Source organism: Leptosomus discolor, chromosome 1 (genome assembly GCF_034619465.1).
Source record: "Leptosomus discolor isolate bLepDis1 chromosome 1, bLepDis1.hap2, whole genome shotgun sequence".
Classification (NCBI taxonomy): Eukaryota; Metazoa; Chordata; class Aves; order Leptosomiformes; family Leptosomidae; genus Leptosomus; species Leptosomus discolor.
The window spans coordinates 8,149,102-8,171,678 of NC_141391.1; the positions used below are offsets into that span (position 1 = coordinate 8,149,102).

Consider the following 22,577-nt stretch of genomic DNA (forward strand, 5'->3'; position numbering starts at 1 on the left):
GCGCGGCGGCGGCCGAGGGAATGGCGGCCCCTCGCAGCAGAGGCGGCCGGGAGCCCGCCACTCTCGGCGGGGAGCCTGCCTCGCTCGCTGCACCATCCTCCTCCTTCCCGCGCCCGACGCCGCCGAGGGGTTGCTATGGGCACAGCGTGCGCTTCCCCCGGGCTCGCCGTCCGCACGGGGAGGCGGCGGCGGGAGGAAAATGGCGGCCAGGGCGGGAGAGGCGGTGTGTGCCCGGCGGGGGCGGCCATGGCGCCGGGGTGGGCGAGGGGAGAGCGCGGGGCCGGGGCGGCGGGGCCGGCTCGGCGGGGCCGGCTCTGCCCTGCCCGGCGCGCTCGGCGGTGGGTTCGTCCGTACGAGCTGCGGTGCGGCCGCCTGCGGGTGGCTGAGGCGCAGAGGTGGGACAGCGGGCAAGGGATGGCGTGGGGGAACTTGTGCTGCCGGGTGGTGCTTTCTGGCAGCCCTGGGCTAGTGTCTTCGGGGCGTTCCTCGGGGAGGAAACCATCAGCGGTGTCTTGGCGAAGAGGTATTTAACCTGTTTATGGTCTCTCTGCGGGGCAATCAGGACTCCAGTCACGATTTGTGTAGGCTCAACCCTCTCTGCGCCAAGATCACAGGGTACAAGGGGGATGTTTTTTTCCCTGCAGTTATATAGTCCCGCTCCTCACCCCCCTCAGCCCAAACCAGCTGGTGCCCTGGAGGGAAGCCGGGTTCCTTTGATGGGGCGGAAAAAAGCACCCGAGTCCTGCTTCCAGGCAGAATGAACCCTTCCCAGTCCAATTTACAGGTGCACACTGATGATTAAATGGACCAAGTAAGGTCGATTTAGAGCTCAGCTATCCTTGTCAGTAGAAGTTGCCATAAATCCTGCTGCAACTTACAGGTCTCTCTTTGTTCTGTCCCTAGGAGACAGAGTAATTTGTTCTCTGACAGCCTTCTACATATTTAAAGACGTCCCATCTCTGCTCAGTCCTCTGAATTTCACTTTGTACCGTTTGGGAGAAGGTTACACTATTCCAGGACTCAATCGGGCCAAGCCCACACCCCCGCCCCAGGAAGGTGCAACAGGTAACACAGAGGAACCCCCCTGCACAGCCCGCAGCCACACACACCGCCCCGAGAACTGATGTACCCCTGATCACAAGTATTTTTGTTCCTCTGGACTTCCTCTTATCAAAAGGTATTTTTAAGGCTGAAATCTACAACAGGGCACACTTAGAACTGTCGCTGCAACTTCAGTATGACAGGCAAGGAATTACATCTTAAAAATGCCTGAAGCCTGGTTGTGAAGATGGGAAGTGTTGCAGCCAACAGCAAAATTGCCTTCGCCTCTAATTATTTCTAGTTACATCATACACAAAGGGTGAATTCTGATCTCCCAAGTCTCCTCACTGCAAGCGTAATACACTAGCACGCCGACATCATTCTGTGACTTCCAGTACTCCCATCTTCCTCCCACAGCTTTAAAAACACACACCGCACACATGGCAGAGTGAACAAAACATTAATGCTATTGTCCCCAGACACACAATTGTATGATTATTTCCAGGCCCACAAACATGCCAGCCACACAAACCCATTACTGAAAGGAAGAGACTCACACTCAAATATATGCTTAATTTTATTTATTACATTTAAGAAATATTAACATCTCAGGATATCTGGTTACCATCTAAGCCCAGTCATATGCAACAAAAAAAAAAAGTTTACCATGTTTCAAATGAGCATTCTTACATTCATTCCCCCCTGTAATGTAAAGAAAATTTTGTTCAACTGTATTAAATTCTTCGGTGTTTGACTAAAGGAAAAAAAAAAATCATTAAAAATGTCTTAACTACCAGGCATCCTGGTTTGTTAACTGTTTGTTGGCACTTGTGTTTGCAATCAAGCACTCGTGTTGCTTTGCTGAATTTTCCCCTTCTACCCAGAACTGTCTTTTGGGGTTTTTTTTGTGTTTGTTTTCTTTTTTTTGTGGTGGTTTTTTTGTTTGTGTTTTTTTTTTTTTTTTTTTCTTTTGGTGTCTTTTTAACTATCTGGATATGTAAGTTTGTTCAAATAAGTTTAAAAAGCAACGAAACCTATGGTTGTCTGAAGTTCCTGCACTGCTTCCCTTGATAACCCACCTACGGGAGAACTGAAGGAAGGTAATTGCTTTCATTTTTCTGAATGTTAGTGAGCAAAAGTTCTTTTTAATTCCATTTAAACTGAAAAAAAGTACAGAAACACTGTCTTCGTTTGATGGTGTGCATAAACATTACACTCCATATATAGCAAAAATATCTTTTATTTATAATTTACATTTCCACAAGTGAAAATTGTACAATTTTTACATATACCATTTCATTCCATTAAATTTTCACGCATCTACAGACCTTTCACACAATGATACCTGAAACTGTGCAGGCAATAAGAAATTCAAATACAAAAATGTATTTATTAACCAAACAGTAGTTGAGGCCCTGCCTCAGTTGACGTTTTTATTTCATATAAAAAGTATTTGCCTTCCAGAGATATCACAGCAGCTCTTCTGTAAAAAAAAAAAGAATAATAATACCTCAGTGTATTCAAACGGACTCCTCAGGTTCTGTTTTAATGTCTGTAGATGCGGGTGTGCTCTCCTCGGCACAGGCAGTAGGGGGGGTGTCATCAGGTTCCTCTTTGACTTTAGGCGAGTCACACGACTCTTGTGTCTCTTGTTTTACAATATTCAACATCATATTTAGTGGATTTTCTACTGGAGTTTTGCTGGGTGATGGTGTGCAATCAAATGATGACGTCTGCAAAGTGGAAGTCAATGTCACATTAACGCACATTAAAATAATCGGTTTTAGCTCCTTACCCCCTTTTTTTTTTTTCAAAAAAGCAAACACATTGATAGCCAGGCATGCAAAAGCCAAACTTCTGCTTTATCAAGACCCAAAGAAAACAACTTTATTCTTTAATAGCGTTACTTTTTCGCAGTTACTTTGAAAAGGTGTCATCCAAGCAGTGACAAAATGCTTCACACATTACCATGAACTACTCCCTGCTGTCCCCAAGGGACCTGTAACTCCCAAAGCCTTAGAAACCGAACACGCCCCAACACCCATTGACTCCGTTTTTGCAAATCCCTAAGATGACGCAGGTGACTCAACGACAAATGGGTGACGCGCTTTCACACCACGGTTTCGCTTCAGTCACGCAGGACACACAAGCTGCCACGGCACATCACAACAATTCCTACATCTTGGCCAATTCTGTGTTAGAAACCCGCCGTGCCCGAGGCCTCCCGTACTTTGTCTAGTCATGGGCAAGAGACACGTAGCACGTTCTGAACACACCCGCGCCCTGCAAAGTCAGCGAACACACTGAAAGCCAAATGCTTCAAAAAATATGAGAAAGGATTCACTTACGTTTTGGTAATCTTCATAGCAGGATGGATGGTAAATCTGAAAAACAATTATTAGACATTTAAATACATAAATTCTAGCAGGATCATGGGTTATGAACAGCGCAGTGTCCGTGGCACAGATCACACCATGTGTCCAGCAAACACCGGTAAGAGCGGGCCAAGTACGGTGTGTCAGATATAACGGGGGAAAGACTTTGTGTGTGCTTGTTTAGGGAACGTGGTCACACAGAAGCCTGCTAAGTTGGGAACTGCAGAGCCTGGTAAGTGTTGGGGATTGTTTGCGTACATCTCTATGCAGAAACACTTGAACCAGCATCTACACCCACACGGAGAGACAATCATTTTTCTTTCAGCCCCACAGCACAAGGGAAGGCTAGTGAGCCTACACGAGTGACTTTGTGCACTTCCAAAGGGTGAGATTATCTGTGTACCTGGAAGCCAGGGAAACTACCACCATCAGGAGAAAAAGAACATTTCCTTCCCCGCCCCTCCCCCCCTCCTTTTTTTTTTTTTTTGCTATATTTCTCCAGGGCTTTTATACTATAAATAAGGATCACATGTAAGCTCAGATTACCTTTTCATCTACTCTGATCGCATTCTTCAGGTGCCACTCTTCCTCTTCCTCATCCCAATATTGTTCAAATTGCTCTTGGCAAATTTCACAGCTCTGAAGTTATTAGAGTAACAGAGAGAAATGAGGTTATTGCAACAATTTACCAAACACATGAACTTCAAGAATCTAGTAACAGTCAAAAAAGGGTCTTTTAAGATAAATACAATAAGACTACAACACGATCTCTCCTCCACACTTTAAAAACAATTTAAGTAAAGTTTTCTAAGTTATCTGAGTACAGTTTGCAGACTGAGCAGTAATCATCATCTGGCTTTGAAGACTGTTGTCACTTGAGAAAGATAAGCTTTGCCCTTTTAGCTAGGAATTCTCTGCAAACACTTTGAAACAATCTAATGCTGTTTTACTGTCATTTAAGACAATCCGGTACGTGTATTTAATTCATTTTATTTATGTCATTTTCTTTTCTCTTTCCCTTAACCTGGAGTCTCAATTTAAAAGGAAGAACTTTTAGATGGAAGTATTAGCATTTTTAGTACTTCTGTGCAAAATAATCACCTTGGAAAACAAAGCACAAAAGGTACTTTTTAAAATTAAAGCGAAGGCCTTCATGGCTTGATAGCTAGTTCCTTAGAGGCTTAGCGTGTACAACTAAACTGTAATTCTACCAACATCTGTATTTGGTTACTACACCAATTCATCTACCAAAATACAGACCTAATGGTTACTTTAAGATTGAGGTATGTCTTTGTCCTAACGCCTCTCTCCTACCCAAAAAGGAATTTCTGTGTCAAAGTATCAAAACCCCAGTAAACGCCATCATTATTTGAATGACAAAGGACCATTTCCAAATTCACTCGCTCCATTTACTCTTCCTGGGGTAACATTCGGTAAATGAACACAGTTTGCCCATCTCAATTTCGCTACGATGACAGAATGCCAAGGGGTGTAGATTTTTTTGAACTACAGGTGACGTACAGTACTATCTGCCCCTGGGAAACAGCCATTACATACAGACAGTGGCTGCACAGAGGTCCAAGAACAAGACTTCAGCTGACACACAGCCCGCTGCTTGCGAGAATGCTGTACGCTGCTTTGAATACTTGATGATTCCCAGGTAGCTGGGTTAATAAAGGCAGGCTGAAACTTACCTCGACTGCTCCAGCTGGTCCAGCAGGGACACTCTGAAACTCCTTCTCTTTTGCAGCTTCTTGTGTCTTCAACACAACCTCTTCGTGAGCTTTTTCAAAAAACTGGCTTTTTGCACGCTCCTCCAGATCGGCTATCTCTTCAAATTCAATCCAGTCCTAAGGAAAATGTTTTCATTCACACCCAGACACTGACAAATAGCCAGAACTGTTTAGAAAACACATCTCGGGAAAACCCCCCCAGACATCGCCAAAACACTGTATTTAATAAATCTTACTTCACTGAAACGCTCCTCACATGCAGCACTAGCACAGTGCACGCTTTCTCACAATGCTACACTTCTTCCGAAAAGCTTTTTCCAGAAAACCCACTACCCTTCAATTTCCATTCCGTTCCCAGTGCGATGAAAACAGCACCAACAGCTTCAAACTGTTCATTGTTCATCGTACAACTGCCTTTTGTATTCTGACAGGCATTTGAGAACTACTTGAAACATCCAAGACATCGTTGTTTACCAAAGGCCAACTCCGTGACGATGTAGATTTCAACCGCAATCCTACAGCGCGCACACACACAAGTAAAACAGAGACTCCAGCAACATGACACATCCTGCTTTACTCACTGTTAAACTGTAGTACCATCTTCTGTGGGTGATCTTTCTGCTAACATCTTTTTCTGTCCGGTTCTGACGGTAATGCCAATCTAGATGATCTGCATAAACATCTGTCTGTGAAGTAGTGAACCTCATTCCACATGAGTAACACTGAATTCCAGTGTACAGTCGATTTATAACACTATCGTAACGCCTACAAAAAGGAAGGAAAAAAAAAAGTCTTAACATTTCTTTGAAAAGAAACAGGTAAGACGTTTCTCAGCAAGCAGCTTCATATGCCCACGGAAGTAAAGGAAAGGCATGAACCTACTGCAAGGTTCAAGCACACAATATAGCTAAATTCTTCCTGATTTTCGTAACACAATCGATTGAAACATTCAAGTAACACACAATGGGCTCACACTAACTATTCATGAGAAACACGCCCAGGTTGTGTTTCATGCCCACCACCTTCATCACCTAACAGTGCATAGAACGGGAACGCCAGTCTTTGGCTCGGCTTTGCAAACTACCACGAAGGTGGTAAAATTCACAGTAACAAAGGAAGAAACACTGACTTCAATCACAACCTTACTGATTAAGTAACAACACGCAACTTGGGTAAAGACTGTCTTCCCAGGTTAATTTTCCCTCTTCTCCCTCCCTCAAGCTCCCCAAGGCAAACAGCCAAAGCTGCAGGTCCCCTCAGTCACAAAGCTCTCAGCTGTCTGGGATTAACTATCTCAGTACCACCACGTCGCTGTTCTTACGGCACAGTAAACTCCTTCTACTATACGCACTGCCTAAGTTCTTCAACGGTGAAGTTAGTGAGGTCAGGAACATTCTGATCTTCATTCTGGTCATCATCTTCCTCTTCAGCAGCTGGCTGGGCCGATGTTTCATTCACTTCTAGAAAGCATAAAGATTATAATTTTATCAAAATTTTGGTACATCATCAGAAAGAAACGACATGCTCCTGACAGTTATTTTTATTCAAGTATTAATAAACACGATCTGACTACGCCAAAATACAAGTGTGCAACAGCTAAGCCAGTCATCTTCTAACATAACTTTAAAAAAGCATAAAAGACACTGTATGTTACTCAGAATTTCAGCTTCAGAAAACAGTACTTCATCTCAGTCTTTGGCATTAAAATTCAGTCTTCAGAGACACAGAAATATTTCAGGAACTGACAAGAATCTGATTATAATCAAGAACAAGTTACTGAGGCACAGCACCCAAGACAAAACCGACTGCTCTGGATAGCTGAAGTGCACAAATTAAACTAAGAATTTACTCCATCGGATGCAGTAAATTCCTTCCCAAACCCAAAGTTCAGTTAAAGAAAAACCATGCAGGAGTTCACAGAAGTTCTTATACTTAGCTTTACACTTCAGCTGGGGATAAACGGAGTAGTTAGGACATAATGGATCTACATACGTGCTGAAGTGGAATCAGTTTTTGACAGCTTGAGGATCCCTGTCGACAGCAGTTTAGCGAACAATTCATTGACATCAAGCTGTCCGAGATGGTTATCAGGGTATGAATGTGGGAGGGCTCCTAGGGAAAAACATCGACATTCAAGGAGACAAAAGGTTAGTGTCAGACATTGACTTCCCTTTTATCAGCATTATTTCACAACACACTTTTCCTTCTGCATCCCATTTGTTCCATTTTTTATTTCAAATTATTTACCAACTCTCTTTGCTTTTTGTCTAGTCTTTGGTTGATTTCTTCCCTTGCAACAGCTTCCTTCATAAAGTATTCTGAAGTGCTAAGCTGGTTGCCCACACACAGATTTCTTTCTACTCGATAGTGTTTCCTGAAATACAGTATTTTCCTTATTTTATGCTTAAATAATTTCACCAGGTCAAATCTACTTCATTGCCTACTTTAACCATTTCTGACTTTCTAGAAGCTTTTCTCTACTAACCACTCCTATACGGGGAATGTTTACACACCTGTGCCTTCCAGAGAAGCAGACCAAAATTTTTATTTTTATTTTTAGCGCAACTACAGACCAAAACCTCATGGTTAATGAAACTAATGAAAGCCTTCACTGTTTGAGGCAAACCCCTGAAGAGATGAAGGTACTACAGAAACCACATCTATAGCCACCTGACTGAGAAGGCTTCCCTTAGTCCACACCAAGACATTAGTAACCAGGACACTGCAAAAGGGTAATTTTTGTGGCCACTAACAAACAGAACAACCCAAAATAAATAAAAGGAAGTTAATTATGTTGTTACACACCTGAAGGGTTCTGAACAAAACTTCCAGGATTTGGCAAATACTGTTGACCTTGGCCATAAGGTCCTGGTTGAGCAGACATGAGAGAAACCTGCGAAAGGAAATATTTAAGTATTTTTTGTATAATAATGCCACAACAAACTTACTTCTTAAAACGTTATCGTTAACTTCTAGACTTTTCTCAATAATTTTATATATATAAACTCCTTCCAGGAGTGAACCATGTCGGTTTGAATGACTACATAACTTTTCCTTCATTTTCATTTCCCATTAGAAAAATTTCAGAAAAACTTCACTCATTTTGCCTAACGTTTACATTAAAAGAAGCCAACCAAACATCACACCTTTTCTTCTACCTACTGAGCCTTCAATCACATTTTCCAAACGCTCATCAGAAAGAAACTCAAGAAACCGGTAAATGTCTATGAACAAACGCCACGATTAACTCTTATCTAAGAACTGAAATAGCATCCACTGTGCGAAACACATCTTGAAAGCAGGATTTTTCAGCAAACCAGCTACAGTAAGCTTCAGACAGAAAAACAGGTTTTGTAACACACTTGTAATAAAAATGTTGAGTTTTTTTCCTAATTGAGTGCCTTCTGGATTTACAAATTATTTACAATTTTATCCCCTTAGAGGTTAGCAGGACACACACTCCCTGCTTTCAGTCAGGTTTTTTAACCAGTTAACTCTTCATGTTCAATTAGTATCCACCAAATGAAAAACGCTAAGATCTCCAATCTACTGGAAGAAAGAAATTACATCGTTTTCACTGATGTAAAGTATCATTTTCCCCTTTGGAAGAAAGCATTTCCAACCGGCAACAGCAAAGACAACCAACTCATAAAGCATGCTGCTGCCAAGGTAATTTTAAAAGACTGGAGTTCAACAATGTCCGTATCTTTCTCGACTCCCCCAGGATATAGGTAGCTTTTTAAAACTGGCTTGTCACCAGTATCAACAGCTGCACAAAGACAACAGAATTATTTTGGTCCGTTTAATTCTACACCTCTTCGAAAAATCATGTATATTCACTGACATTATCTTTCATGCTTTATCTAGAATTCACTTTTGTGCAAGTTTAATGAAAACACCACAGGCTTCTAATTACCTAGTTTTGTTTTCAACTTAAAAACATTAATTTCACTGTCATATTCTGAGCCACAAAGCGATGGTAAAGATCCGCTATTTTGTTTAATTCTTAAAAAACAGCAATGCATGTCCTTCTGGAATTATCTAGAAACTACTGCAGAAGAATTGACTTTTTTAGCTTGAAAGTGGCTCCAGTCTGCCAGCTCTTCAGGAAAACCTTCAATTTTTAGAGGATGAAAAGAGCTAATTCTCTACACAAAACTACTTCTGCAAGCAAAACATTTAATGCAATCGATTCTCACCTGATTGCTTCCCATTGGCATATTATTGAAGTTGCCATATTGAGGACCCTGAAGACCTTTTTCCTCAAAGTAATGTCCAGCTGCTCTCAATGGGAAATTCTGTGCTCCTGGGCCAGCTGGCCCATTGAAATTTGGTCCAGGTGAACCATCGAACAAATCAGGTCTCTGGAACTGCATCCCATGAGATGGTCCATTGTAGCCCTGGCCAGGATGTTCAACAAATGGGCCACCTTGTCCGTATGGTGACATTTCTAGTCTTGAGGCAGGATGGTTAGCTACATTTTCAAAACGTGCACCTTGAAGGCCAAGGGGCAAGTCAAATCTAGAGGCTGGCTGGTGAGGTCCATCAAATCTTTGAGGTATGGCTGTATCAAATCGTGGTTGTGCCTGTTGGCCAGGTGCCCTTTCAAATCTTGGACCAGGCTGTCCTCCATGGATTCCATCAAATCTTTGCAAAAGAGAGAGCTGTCCAGGCTGACCATCAAATCCAGCTGCATGGCAACCATCAAATCTCGGGCCAGCCCGACCCAGAGGACCATCAAACCTAAGTCCACCAGCTCCCTGGTGTACTGGTCCATCAATCAACCTAGGCCCTACACCTGGCTGACCATGTGGTCCTTCCAATCTGAGCCCACCACCAGATGGTCCATGTGGCCCCTCAAATCTGAGCCCACCACCTGATGGTCCATGTGGCCCCATAGGCTGACCATGGGGCCCCTCAAATCTGAGGCCACCTCCAGGTTGACCATGGGGCCCCAGTGGCTGTAAATGTGGCCCCTCAAACCTGAGGCCACCCCCTGGTTGACCATGAGGCCCCAAGGGCTGACCATGGGGTCCCTCAAACCTGAGACCACCCCCTGGTTGACCTCGAGGCCCCATAGGTTGACCATGAGGTCCCTCAAACCTGAGACCACCTGAAGGCTGACCACGGGGACCTTCAAACCTGAGACCAACTCCAGGTCCTTCAAATCTAGGACCACCTACAGGCTGCCCTGCAGGCCCCTCGAACCGCAAAGGCCCACCTATCTGTCCAAGAGGTCCCTCAAACCTCAGTGGACCTCCTCCACCAACCTGTCCGGGGGGTCCTTCAAACCTCAGGGCCCCTGCCAGCTGCCCTGGTGGCCCATCAAATCTTAGGGCTCCAGCTCCCCCTGCTCCTGCCAGTGGACCATCAAACTGAGATGCACCTGCCCCCACCAATGGCCCCTCAAATCTCAGCGCAGCCTGTCCAGGTGGCCCATCAATTCGGGAACTTGAACCAGCAGCTGGACCATCAACAAAAGGACTTCCTTGTCCGTCTACCCCAACCCTTGCAGCAGCCTGTCTAGGTGAGCCATCAAATAGAGGTCTGTCTTCCATTAGTGCACTTATCCTCTGCTTTGCTTCAATGCCTCCAAATCTTGATCCTGGGCTTTCTGGAAACGGTGCTTTCTCTGCATCTTCATACCTAGCTCTTTTGAAACGCTCGCTGAATGGTGATCTTGGCTCCTCTCGAACACCTAAAAAAAAGGGAACAAATCAGGTAACCACTCACTAAAATGTTACCCATTACTTAACAGATGTAAAATAAGTCAAAAGCACATACCAGCTTGCCCAAGAAGCTGTCTTTCTTCACGGTTATCGAATCTGCAGATTGCATCACCATCTATTTTCTGGAACTCTGTTGTGCTTTTCCCTTGTTGTCTGAGAGCATCCCTAAATTCATCTGATTCTCCCCAGCTGTCGTAAGGATCGAAGTTCTTAGACCCTCTTGCTCCTTTAGTAGCATTTTGTTCCTCAATTCTTCGTCGACTCTCAAGCGGTGACAGGTTCTCAGCAAAAGGTCTATTAGTGCCACTTACAGGAGAGTGTCTCCTTGATCTTTCGCCAAATGGTTCTTTTCTGTCAAACTGTACTCCACGCTTGGCTTTTGCTTGCTCACATTCTATTCCAGAAAGCAATGCATCAGGTATATGATAATCCAAAATATCATCAGGATCCAACAGATCAAGCCTTGACAACGAATGCTGAACTTGTGTTCTTTTTAGTTTAGCCTTATGTTCGTAATATGTTAATTCTGCATCCGACAGAAGAGGTTTCTTTTTCAAACCACATTTTTCCTCTGTAGGGCTATCCCAAACATTACATCTGTGCTTTCCTTCCTGATACTGGAACAGCTGTCGGATCTGATGAGCTACCATGAGGAACTCATCTTGTGTTATTTCACCAGATGTTAAGCGTTCATTTGCCTATAATACAAAGTTCAAGTTTAGACTTCCGAAAAGAAAAGCAAAGCAAAATACACCCATGACACTTCTATGAAGACAGATGTATTAGTATTACCTTCTTAAGTAATTCCCTCTTGCTTGCAGATGTTAGTTCTTTGGGAATCTGTAAATTGGCATCCACGCTTAACCGGTGCTGTTGCTTTGGTGCTCGGGGGGATAAAATTCCTTTACCAGCAGGCCAGTTTTCCCGGTGTCTTTGGTGAGGAGATTTACCAAGTGCTTGGTGTTCTTCATTCTGCTGTGAGCTGAAAGCAAGAATACATTTAAAATATAGATTACTTTTTTATTCAGGACATAACCATTACATTCCTATTAGAACTGATCATGGCAAAACATCACTATCACCTTGGAATCCAAACATGAATCATTGCCGTATCTCACTAGCAAAAATAAGTTAGCAATTTTAGTAATCTGAACATTGCCTCACAAAGCCGACTACACTGTTCAGCAGTAGAGTTTCCACTGACTTCAAACAGAAGTTGTTTAAAAGATAGTAACTTACTTTTTATTTTCTTCCCAACCAGATTTCCACCTCTTGCCTGATTTGGATCCCTGCCAGTTCTCTGCATTCTCCTTTGGATCAGGAGAAGCTTTTGTAGAATGCTGGCTTGCTGTTTCTTGCGGCCTGTCTTCTTGGGCTTTTTTCACTCTCCTCGGATCTCGCACCTCTTGCTTAACATTTCTCTTATTAGAATTTCTTTCTTCTCTTGCTGCTGGTGTGCCTTCTTCAACATGAGACTGCTTAGGGCCTATCTGACGTATCTTTCCAATTTTAGGAACTGATGAAGTGGGAGATAAACTCCTAAGTCTTCTTTTGGGTGATCTCCTCTCCCGTCTTTTTGGAGAATGTGTAGACGGTGATCGTGCCTTAGGAGAGCGTGACCGTGACCGTTTCCTACTACTTGTTCTCCCTTGTTTTCCACCCTGTTTTTCTGACTCCTCTGGCGTCGTGTCTTGCTTCTGAACAGCACCATTGATTACTTTATTTCTGCTGCCTACTGGTCTATGTTCACATGTCTTATGCTCCTCTTTTTCTTTTTTCTCTGTACTTCTCCTCTTTTCTTTCACCTCCTCCTCTTTGCCCTCTGACTTATCCTGAAGATGCCTTTTCAGTCTTGGATCCCGCTTACTAATTTCAGACACTTTTGTGCTTTCACATTCCTGGGTTTTAGTATCTTTAGTATTGGGAAGCTTATTTTTCAAAGGGGATGGTGATTTAGATTTTGCTTCTGACTGCTCAAGTTCTTTCTTCTGTGTTTTTTCATTTGCTTTCAATTTTTCTTGCTTTGTCGAGTTTTGTTTTTCAGCCTGTGTTGTTTTGTTTGCCTTTGTATCAGACTGACTGGTTGTGTTTGGTGGAAATTCTTTCCTATGAGATTGATCTTTAGCATGAGAAGAATGTTGAGCCACCCTATTGAGTCGAGGATCCCTGTTTACTATTTTGACATCATGAAGTGGAGGACTCGGGGATGGTCTGTTTTTTTCAGATTGCACAGCAGATTGATGAGGTGGTTTAACCGTCATATGAGGTGCGGGAGACATGTGTTGCTTGGAAGGGGCTGGAACTGAAGCTATAGTAGATGATCCCTGCTGAACACTCAGAGATACCGCCTGAAATAGAGAAAATCCAGCATTAATCTGCATGACACAAGTCCTGCCCCGAGATGCTCATACTCTGTCTCGAAACAAAAACTGTAAATATCTTGCAAGTTATGAGATTTGGCCACAACCGAAAATTACAATTGCTAATTACAAGCATTTAATGCATCACCCTTACAAGGGATCAAATTAAAATATAATGCAAGATCAGTACTACAAAGTCAATACTGCAAAACAACATAGTTAACTTAGGCACATGTTTCATCACAGCATTAGTTTTTCTATACATTCCACATGCTCAAGGCAACTAAGCTGCCAAGTATCTTACACAATTTTTTTATTTCTACACTTCGAAGATGCTTTATTTTGGTATCATCAACTGTCAACATAGCAAGACTTACAGTTACAAATGTAAAACACCACCCTCTTCAGATGGTGGCAATCAAACCAACCCAAGGAAGAAACTGGCTTTATTTTCAATAATCAGGCTTCCTTGTTCTAGAAGAGCAAATGTATTTGAAAAAGCTTGTCTTCCTGTGAGCCACCGGAAGAGGTGGAAGATGAGGATCACCAGCAGGCATCATTTTGGAGAGAAGTTAAAAACAAAAAAAACAAGGACTTGACTTTTCCCCTCTATTTTGAGTGTAACTCTTTAAGCTTTTTAGGTACCAACACTGTTCAGGAAGCCCAGATCAACTCGCATTGCACCAGTCCTAAAATAGCTGCACTTGCCTAACACGAGGAAAAAACAATGTGCTGCAGTGACCAGCATAGCTAAGTCCAAAAGAAAGTGAGACCCAACAAGGCAAGTTTCATCAACTATCCTACTCACCAACTGTGCTTTAGTCTGTTCCAGCTCCAGCTCTAATTTTTTTTGCTGAAGTTCTAATAACTGCTTTTGCTTTGCAAGCAATTGCTGCCTGATCAGTTGCTCCTGTGTCAAATTCTTTTGTATTTCAGGAACAGCTGGAGGAGTAGAGGCACCAGAAGTGACAGCAGAGGTAGGTGCAGTAGATTCCTCTGGCTAAAAGCAGAATAAAAAAAAGTTACATTTAAAATCCTGATGGAATCAACTAACTCCATCTCTTGTAACTGTTATCGTGATCTAGTACTGGGATTTAGTTTGTAAAGCAGTTACAAATTGCATATTTAATGCAAAATATAACTGAAACAATTTAAAACTCCTGCCCCACTAGAATTTGACTGCTGTCACAGCTGTATAGCATTTAATATGAATTCCTCAATGTTCCAAAAACTACAGTACAGTTTTGATATATAAAAATCAAACCCATGAAATATTCTGAATTCAGAAATTCCTCTTACCTGTCGACAAAGGCCAGATACTTCTTTCTTAATATACTCAATTGTCAAAAAGCAGCACACAAACAATGAAAACTACATGTATTACCATTTGTTCATACAGTAGGCGTAAAAACTTACCGATTTATTTAAAAACTTAGGATTCACATGGATGCTAGAAGTATTCACATTTGGGGGCAGAGGTTTAATTGGCCAAGCAGGATCTAATGAGTTGACTCTGACATCAAGTGCATATAGTTTCTTCAAAGGAAAAATATCATCCCATGTGGAGCGTAATTTAAATAAACTTTTCCTAGTATTTTCATCCACCTAAAACAATAAAACAATTCTATGGCTTGTTAAGTTAATATAAAACAATTTCTTAAACTTTTCTGTAGAACTTAAAAATTTCATTGATTTCCTATTTCTAACAGCTTGCCATTTTAACACATTGAACCTGCTATGCAGCATTTAAAAGCAGTGCAGATCACATCAACGGAATCAGTAACAGAAGCTCAAATGTGAAATTGTTGTTTCAAGGCCATTTGAAGGTTTTATTGTGTATTACCATTCTCTGAGAATTTTCTTTCAACTTTTCCATTACCAAAATTCTCATTTTACTTGCCCAATTTCTGTGGAAAAAGTACAGTAACAAAAATATTGAAAGGCAACAGCCTCTGAGACAATATATTATTCAAGTGTTTGTGCTGAATGGAGTATAACAATGACAAATAAATCAGGAAACAACAAACTTTGTGAACAGAAAAGGTGTTTTGCTCAGCTGTTTAGTCACTGAAGGATCTTTTTCCCAACAAATACAACAAAAAGGGGTATTAGCTAAAACGAAGTCAATAATATTTCACTTCAGCTGCAAAATTAGACCGATCTGTGAGCCACAAGCTCAAACATACTTGTAGGACCAGTGCCTGTTTTATCTCTTCACAAACAATTAGTTTGGATCATATCATGACAGCCAAGTTAGAGATTCATGGTAAAGCAAAATTTAGTTCATCTCGTAACTTGAGTAGTTCAATTAAAAATAGAGGACAAAATATACGCAGCTGTCCCAATGTCAGTATACAATTCAATCATTCAGCATTGACTATGTGGATGTTTTTTGCTGCAGTTTTATTTTTAAGATGTTACAGCAAGACATAAAAAACAGTCTGCAAAGTTCAGAGATTCTTTGGGGGAGGAGCAGGAACTTCAACAAAAATAAATGATACTTGGCTGGGGGGGGGGGAGCCTCTATACAATTTTCCATGAGAGTGTATGAAGTTCACTGCAAAAGTGCAGAAATGACTGAGCAAAAGTTTTTCACTTCATCAAGCGCCTAAATATACCTTAGTGACCATCTACTAATAAAATAAGATTTGTAACAACGTCAGTGCTGGAATTCTACTTGCACCTTTCAAGATGACCAATTAAGCTACTAGAAGTGACTGCCACTTTACACATTTAATTTATACACATTAATTAAGTAGTTCCAGTTCGCTTAGTAGACAACATACAGAACTCTGAAAATTAGTTATTAACCAGAGCTTCAGCTGCAACATTAAATGCAACTCTGTAGAAGAACATTCACAATTTAATACTAAAAAAAAATCACGTAAGCGTCCACCTATCTACCTACTCTACACACAGGAGTTCAAGTCTTCTGTGGTCATTATTACAATCTATTCCCTGTTTCATCATGCATTCTACATCTGAAAACCATATATAAAGCATACTGAGATCTCAGATCATTGCTGATACATAATGATAAATACACAAAAGCTCCATTCATCTAATTCACCCGAGATGCCACTTTCTTATCGCACACAGGAAACCACAAAAGTTAACCCTTCATTTCTGATCCAACTTAAATCCATTCAAGTCCAGCCTTTCAAAAACTGGACTTTGATTTGCCTTTCTCACTGGGGAATACGCATAGTTACTTCACTGGGTTTCAAGAGCAAAAATTAAAAGATATGGCAGCAGTTTTCAATGCTGAATGAAATTAAAACACGTATCTGTAATGTAATATAGAAATACATTCCAAGACCCTTCCCCTCCCCAGCTTTTTTTTTTTTCTTTTCCCAAATCACAGGCCACCAGGAGAGAATCAGGTGTCAGCGCTATTCGCTCTTCACAGTTTAAGCACTCATTTTCCACATCGGCCAAATCTAACTACAGGAGAGAGCAGCTCTGAGAAATCCACAAGAAACTGATTCTCAGTCTATTCTTGGCATAAGACTATTTGCTATCTTAAAAATAAACCAACAATTCATAATTAATTGGTCTATACATTACAAAAAGTCCATCCAGGTTAGCAATTGGTAACCAAAATACTGTTAGTAAAATCTTGCCTGGATAGGAAAATTACAGACATTTATAAACCAAATTAAATAAAGTAATACTTTGCATCTTTCAGCTAACAGGTAATTTACATGCACGGTAACAGCAGGAATTATCTTCCACAGTATACATTACTGAGATTTATAAAAAAACAATCCATTTGTATAGTTCACCTCCCAAGAAAACCCAAAACTGAAAGCACGTATTTATTTTACCAGGAACAAATTTTGCTTAGAATACAGAACTTTTCTGAAAGTGTATATACCTTTTCAAATACACAAATAAATGTTGCAACTAGGTTTTTAGTAAATGCAGTAAGATATTCTCTTCCCACGTTCTTGACAATGGAATCCATAAGGTACATAACGGGGAGCTTCTCTGATGCAGGAGCCTGGAGTAATAAGAAGAAACTGAGAAGTTTAGTACAACAAAAACATATTTTAAGATTTTTAAATAGAGGGATTACCAATCCCAGAAATACAGACCTCTCTTTTTGGTTGCCACTATAAACACCAAGGGGTTTGGTTTGGGATTTTTTGTTTATACAAAAACTTAATCTGGAAAATTGATACTCAGTTCAAAGCGTAACGCAGTGGGTCTATCACACAAAAAAGGAACACCTTAGGTTATTTTGTGTATAAAAGGTTTGAAAAAAGGCGAAAAAAGGCAAAAAAAAAAAAAAGAAAAAAGAAGCCCACAAGACAGTATTGCTGCTAGTGTAGTGAGGGTAACCGTTCAAAACCCACTTGAGAAAGTAACTTTAAGTTAGCAGGAAACCATCGTTAGCACTTCAAAGAACTTCTGAAAAATAGTTTATAATTCAAACCTCCTCAATGCTTGTTTTTCTGGATTTCACAGAACACAAATCAGACTTCTGGCAAACAGCCCAAATTAGTGAACTTCTGTAGCTGTAGATTATATGTAGAGCATCAGTCTTTTCATAAACCACACGCAGAACAGGTCACAACTATTTCATTGTAATCCAAATGGACGGAGCAAGGAGTCTCATTCTCTCTTGGCACTTTAGATAGTGACAGTTCAGATTTCCAGAGCGTGTGCAAAAACGCAGAGTCAGAACAAAGTTCAAAATCCAACCAAAACTCAGTCATCTAGTCGACGAGGTAAAGGCACAGACAAGCTCAGGAACGGCAATCACGATTTTCACAGAAGGGAGTCTTCAAACTCTGGACACATCTTTGCTACAAGATAAAGCTTGGGTTTTGTTGTTTGGTTTTGGTTGTTTGGTTTTTTTAAAACTCATTTTCAAAACTCGTAGCAAGTTTGAGTGATAGAAGTGTGGTGATGCTGGACTGCTACAGCGGCTTCTAATGTACACAACACGCTACTGGCCCAAACTGGTGATTTTAATGCCCACCATGGGCTTTCACAAAGCAGAAGGCACAGCAAAGTTCCAGAAAACATCAGCAAGTACACAGACTTGTTGAAGAGGACAACATGAACAACACCACCGCAATTTGTGTGTTGACCATGATCCCCTTAGAAGAGCATCCACTTCTAATATTTTAAGTCCCATTCAGCATCCGGTAAACTCAGGATAAAACCAGAATAACTTCACTCACTGCTCATTTTAAACAGGATAGGCTACTAGGTTAATTAACGACACTTTACTTTGCAGCCCCATTGTCCAGACAAGTGTGTGGAAGTGCTCTTGCTTTACAAATTTAGATTGAATTCCTTCCCCTCTAAGGTGGTTCATAGAAGGGCACTAAGTCAACAATACTTTTATATGGGTAAATCGCAATGTTTCCTCACCCTTAAATGTGTATTAATTTACCAGGACCCGAAACTTAGTACTGAGGAGGGCTGAATTCCTTGTTAGTTCGGGCGGGGTGGGGTGGCGGTCACTGCCTTTGAGCATGTTGAAAAAAGTAAAAAGCAGGCAGGTGTATTTTGTACGTAAAAAAGAAAAATGCAGTTAAGCTAGATCGCAGCACATTAAAAGCCTATCTTACACTATGACATAATATCGAGCTGTACACCAGCTAACAGGCAAGTATTAGAATTAAAGGCACCTCTTTAGTCTCAGAAATCAAAGACTGCGGGTCTATGGCTACTGTATTAAAATGTCTGTGGAATACTTCTTTCTTCTTTAAAGCAGTCTGCACAACGGCACATTAAAAACGCTAAGTTCTGAATGCCTGCCTTTATAAAAAAATGACAGTGCACCATTTCTAACTTTTGAAGTCAGCTGTTGGGGAAACAAAGCTGCCTCAGACCTACACCCAAGAGCTACTGACATAGCATGTTTACGTTCTTCCATTTCACCAATGTACGGAAGTAGCTCACTATACTCGGCTAAGCTTCAAGTTTCAGACGCTGGGGAATCATTTAGTAGCAAAGGCACAGTAACAAGTTTAACTGCCGCTTTCACTAGCATCAGACTGCTAAACATAACCACACACGGAAGCACCGCAATCTAGTAAGGCAGCCTACTTCAAACTATGGCACAGAATGAGCAGCTTCGCAAGCGTACCCTGCTTCAAATGTAAGCTACTCGGGTGTCACATTTTAAGAACCATGACTTAAATATGGTTGTAATATTTAAGTCTTCTCTTCTGGAAATGTTTATTATGTCAAGGTACCTAGCGCAGATTCCGATAACAACAAAAGGGAACCCCAGACTTGAATGTATTTTGTTTTCAGGCGCTCTATACAGCATCCCCTAGCAAGAAAGATGTCCACACGACTCAAACGAAAAGGCAGGGAGGCGCCGCATAATCACCAGAACACAGAAGAATGCTAACTCTGAGCTCATATTAAAGACTTAATTACAGAATTCCCACTCTTCCTTCAAATAAGGTAGGAAAGCTATTGTTGGAAATGTGTGGCTCTTTTTTATTAGTTTCCTAAAAGATTTCAAGTTTAAAATCAGATCTGGCAATTGAACCCCAAGTCACAAACTTGTGCAAAAATTTGTTTAGAAAAACAACCTTGTATACAAAATGGGTCTTGGAAACAAATTCTGCACTATACAATGGTAAATAAGAAGACAAATACATATTTCACACTTTTTATTTACAAATTTTATAATACCAGTCACACATTTCAGAACCATTTATTAAATTGTAAAGCAGACCACTCACGTTTTACACTAAACAAACTGTCTCCAGGCAACACTTTTTAAAAGTGGCTTAGTAAAGGAGATCACTTTCCCAGAAACAACTAAAAACTTGCCTTGAATAAACCACAGTCACAAACAGTAACTAGGCAAAGCTAACCATTGATACAGGATTTAAGACATCTTTTTTTTTTTAAAAAAAAAAAAAAAAAAGACACCCACACTTCAGGGCAGGCTCTAAATCACCCAGAAATGAAAAAAAAAAAAAAATTGACAGCATTGATATTTATCACAAATCATTTTATACATATCCACTGCCCTTTAGGAGATATAATGGTGAGATCTATTAATGAGATCACCTCCCCAAGGAATGGCAAAACTCAGCCAGTGGCAGCATTTAAAACTAGACTGGAAGAGGTCTGTGGAACACTAAAAAAACCATCCTGCATTGATAGAAAGGTAGATTAAATAACTTAATAGATCCTTCCCTCCCCATCATTAGATAGTACAATTCTCACCATTATAAACCACGATTTAAAGCCAAAGGAAAAAAAAAACCCTTTGAACACCTGAGATCAGAGGGAGCAAGGGAAACAACGGGGGAGGGGTGACTGGCACGAATAGGGGAGGATTGAAAGAAGAACCCTTTCCTTACAAAATGCTCTTGTTAAAAAGGTGCTGTAAACCCCCATCCATGTGCTGTGGCTGACTGATGTCAGCAACTGCCTGGGTTGGGCTCAGAGGGAGCCTCCTCTTTCCCTTCTTTTTGTATCATGTGCCTTTCAGACGCCATGTTAGGATCCTACAGGCTGCTGCAGTTTCTACAGTCAGGGAGAATTTCTTCTTCCCCATCCTCAACCAATAAACTTCTCTAGCCAAAATAAATTAAATACGCAGACAACACTACCATTACTCAGGGCACAGATCACCTGAAATCGAAACAGATTATCCCAAGCCCACAGAATTTTCTCTAATCAGGCAGAGCAAAACAACCCCCATCGCCACCACACACACTTCTCTATCCGGAGCAGATAATCACCTTTCACCCACAAACTTTTCTGTAAGATAAAGGTGCCCACCCCCTAGAAATTGATATTTCACAGGGACCACACTGGGAAAATAGCCTTATCTCAACCGATCCTTGAAATTCATTATATTTAGCCTTTCAGAAGTGGACAATTTACGTGCTATAAACTTAACCTTATTTTCAACCCTTTAAGCTAACACCCCCCCCCCCCCCAAAAAAAAAACAACCCACTATATAGAATCTCCCAGTCAGGCCCTCTCTAATGATCGCAATATTAATCTACTGTCGAAATCGCTAAATGCAAGGGTTTAGACACCAGATTCGAGGCACTGAATACTGGCTCCATGTAAGGGGAAAACCCAGCTACAAGGGCGAGGTGCTGCTGCCCAGTCACTACCAGGCCGCCATGTTGTGAGTGATACTCACACGGGGCTTAAACCGCGAGCCACGCTGCCCTCCCAGGGCTTTTGGTGGGGGAGTCCCAAACCCTCCCCCCGCCCCTACTACGAACAGGGTGATGTGGGGGCTGTTCCCCTCCCTCGAGTCCCCTGCTCCCTATGGGGTGGAGGGCAGAAAGAAGCTGCAGCCTTAAGCTTAGCGATGAAAGGAGGAGCCCCCGACGTCTCGCCCCGTGCTCCCTGGTCCCACCTGAGACACGCTTTCCTCCGTCTGCTCCCCCACAGCTCCCTCCCCCCAGCCTCCTGGCCCTCTCCCCGCTGCCCCGGCCGGAGCGCTCCCCACCCTACCCCGAGTCCCCGGCACCCTCTGCTCCGTCTAAAACCTGCTCTCTCTGCTCGTCCCCTAACTAGCCAAGCCGCCCGCTACGCTCCCTGAACCTCCCTACCTCGCCCAAGCCCAGTTATACCGGCCCCGCCAGGGCCCCCTCACCCCACCCGGCCCCCTGCCTCCCCCGGAGCCCCTCTGCCTCTCTCTCTCTCTCTCCCCACTTCCCGCCCCTCAGGCCCTCTCGCTCCCGCTGCTTCGCTGCCTCTCGCTGTCCCCTCCACCACCCCTCAGCCCGCCGCTGCCCGGCTCCGCCCGCGCCCCTCAGCACGCCATCTCCCCCACGCCCTTCCTCCGAGCCCCCGAGGCCGCCCTAGCCCGCTGCCCCGGCCGGTCCCCCCAGCAGTATAGGTAGGAGTAGTAGTCGGTGGAATATAAAAACCTTGGCGATTTGCGCCTCGATCAGGGAGACGATGTCCTTGGCGAAGGGCACGTTCTCCTCGGCCAGGATGGTCAGCATGTTGATGTGCGGCTTGCTGTTGAACGTCAGGTCCTCCAGCGACGACTGGTAATCGCGGCACGCGTCCTCCCGGGCCTCGCTGCTACCAGCGCTGCTCTCCGGGGCCGACATGCTTCTCCGACCGGGGCCCGCACCAGGACCCGACCCACCGACCGACAGCCCCCTCCCCGCGATCCCCTGCCGCCGCCGCCGCCGAGCGATGCCGCCCCCCCCGCCGCTGCCGCTGGGCTCCTCTACCGCATCCTCCGGGCTGCGGCTCCCGCTGGCTGTGGTGCTGCCGCCTGCGCTGCCGCTCCTTCCACCGCCGCCGGCTCAGTCTCAACGCTCACAAAATGGCGGCGGCGGCTACGGTTCGCAAACCTCTTCCTCCAACCGTTG

At 42.8% G+C, this 22,577-nt stretch overlaps 1 protein-coding gene across 7 annotated transcripts; it reads right to left on the reverse strand.

Annotated features, from left to right (window-relative positions):
• Positions 1-2,263: 2,263 nt before the first annotated feature.
• Positions 2,264-22,338, reverse strand: PCF11 (PCF11 cleavage and polyadenylation factor subunit). Of its 7 annotated transcripts, XM_086475839.1 has the most exons (17): positions 22,122-22,338; positions 17,116-17,241; positions 14,655-14,843; positions 14,047-14,238; positions 12,118-13,226; positions 11,671-11,860; positions 10,934-11,576; positions 9,987-10,847; positions 9,349-9,947; positions 7,955-8,042; positions 7,142-7,261; positions 6,501-6,609; positions 5,731-5,914; positions 5,111-5,266; positions 3,963-4,055; positions 3,390-3,425; positions 2,264-2,774 (listed from the first exon to the last, which is right to left on the reverse strand). In XM_086475839.1, the coding sequence occupies exons 1-17, from the start codon at positions 22,308-22,310 to the stop codon at positions 2,562-2,564; spliced, it is 5,097 nt and encodes a 1,698-aa protein (XP_086331965.1). In that variant the 5' UTR covers positions 22,311-22,338; the 3' UTR covers positions 2,264-2,561. The 7 variants fall into 7 exon arrangements, with proteins under 7 accessions (XP_086331965.1, XP_086331999.1, XP_086331991.1 ...); XM_086475873.1 differs by having other exon boundaries at positions 6,501-6,606; positions 9,349-10,847; positions 11,474-11,576; XM_086475865.1 differs by having other exon boundaries at positions 9,349-10,847; positions 11,474-11,576.
• Positions 22,339-22,577: the final 239 nt, after the last annotated feature.

Bases quoted from the DNA above. Each gene is read 5' to 3' on its own strand.
- PCF11 (XM_086475829.1), bottom strand. From the start codon at position 22,310: ATGTCGGCCCCGGAGAGCAGCGCTGGTAGCAGCGAGGCCCGGGAGGAC. The intron at 10,848-10,933 runs GTATGTGCTTTT...CCTTTTTTTTAG, and splicing joins ACAGCTTCTTGGGCAAGCTG to GTGTTCGAGAGGAGCCAAGA. The intron at 5,267-5,730 runs GTGAGTAAAGCA...CATTTTCCTTAG, and splicing joins GATGGTACTACAGTTTAACA to GACTGGATTGAATTTGAAGA.